At 51.5% G+C, this 1,723-nt stretch overlaps 1 protein-coding gene across 1 annotated transcript; it reads right to left on the minus strand.

Moving 5' to 3' along the window:
• Window positions 1–468: 468 nt before the first annotated feature.
• Window positions 469–1,672, minus strand: LOC104527429 (oxysterol-binding protein 1; the record flags this gene model as incomplete). Its single annotated transcript, XM_010171148.1, has 2 exons — window positions 469–667; window positions 1,425–1,672. Coding segments are annotated over 2 exons (447 nt in total), but the record flags the coding sequence as incomplete, so codon positions are not given.
• Window positions 1,673–1,723: the final 51 nt, after the last annotated feature.

The raw sequence follows: 1,723 nt of genomic DNA on the forward strand, positions 1-1,723 counted from the left end.
CCACCTCCCTGCACAGCCCGTTCCAACCCTTGACGACCCTTGTGGTGAATAAATTTTTCCCAATATCCAGGGAAAAGATGTTGAGGATCATCAAGTCCAACCATAAACCCAACATTGACAATTCCAGCTTGAAAACAAATCCCTGAGCACCTTGTGTGTTAAATCCCACCAGGGAAGATGACTCCACCACCTCCCTGCACAGCCCGTTCCAACCCTTGACGACCCTTGTGGTGAATAAATTTTTCCCAATATCCAGAGAAAAGATGTTGAGGATCATCAAATCCAACCATAAACCCAACACTGATAATTCCACCTTGAAAACAAATCCCTGAGCACCTTGTGTGTTAAATCCCACCAGAGATGGTGACTCCACCACCTCCCTGGGGAGCCTGTTCCAATGCTTGATAAACCTTTTGGTGAACAAATTTTTCCTGATATCCAGACGGGGACACGGGCTGCGGGCGGTACCTTTGGCAGAGCCGCCGGTGCCGGGCGCGGTGGCGGGCAGGACGGTGGCACCACGAAAAGCCCTTTCCAGGTGGTTGTGCTGCTTGGCCAGTTGTTCCAACGTCTCCTCCAGTCGGATCCGTTGGTCCCGTTCGTGTTGTAAAGATTTCTGCCATTTCTTGCTGTGGGTTTGAGCCAGTAACAAAAAATCCCGACAGGCCTGTGGGGAGATGGAGCAGCGTCAGTCCACGGTGTGTGTGTGGGGTGGGGGTTCAACCCCCCTGGCCTGCTCTGCTCTATGGGGTGTGGGGTGCAAATCAACTCAGAGTGGTTGGGAAAGATGTTGAGGATCATCAAATCCAACCATAAACCCAACACTGATAATTCCAGCTTGAAAACAAGTCCCTGAGCACCTCATGTGCCCGTCTGTTCAATCCCACTGGGGATGGTGACTCCATCACCTCCCTGGGGACCTTACTCCAACACTTGATGACCCTTTTGGTGAATAAAATTTTCCCAATATCCAAGGAAAAGATGTTGAGGATCATCAAGTCCAACCATAAACCCAACACTGATAATTCCACCTCAAAAACAAGTCCCTGAGCACCTCATCTGTTAAATCCCACTGGGGATGGTGACTCCACCACCTCCTTGCACAGCTTGTTCCAACCCTTGACAACCCTTTTGGTGAATAAATTTTTCCCAATATCCAAGGAAAAGATCTTGAGGATCATCAAGTCCAACCATAAACCCAACACTGATAATTCCACCTCGAAAACAAATCCCTGAGCACCTTGTGTGTTAAATCCCACCAGGGAAGATGACTCCACCACCTCCCTGTTGACCTTGTTCCAACACTTGACAACCCTTTTGGTGATTAAATTCCTCCCAATATCCATAGAAAAACCTCCCAGTATCCAGGGAGGGGTTGGGACCCTCCCCCTGGAGCACCCCGAGGCTGTTTCCCGGGGACTCACGTTGATCATGGCGTTGGAAGTGATGCGGAAGAGGGTGGCTCGTTCGTTGACTTGCTTGATCTTGTCGGTGCTGTCGGGCGGCAGGCGCAGGGTCTCCAGCTCGCTGAGGGAGCGCTGCAGGGCCGTGCCGTGCTTGGCAATCAGGTCGTTGCAGGTGCTCAGATCCTCCACTTTGCTGGACAAGGTACGTAACGTGCTCTGCAGCTCCGTCTTGTCCGTCTGCGACACCGACTCGTCACCCGAGTCATCTACCAGCGGGGGAGGGAGGTTAAAGGGGGTTATTTCCACTCAGGAAATGG

This window comes from Antrostomus carolinensis, unplaced genomic scaffold (assembly GCF_000700745.2).
Source record: "Antrostomus carolinensis isolate BGI_N321 unplaced genomic scaffold, ASM70074v2 scaffold8397, whole genome shotgun sequence".
In the NCBI taxonomy this organism is placed as follows: domain Eukaryota; kingdom Metazoa; phylum Chordata; class Aves; order Caprimulgiformes; family Caprimulgidae; genus Antrostomus; species Antrostomus carolinensis.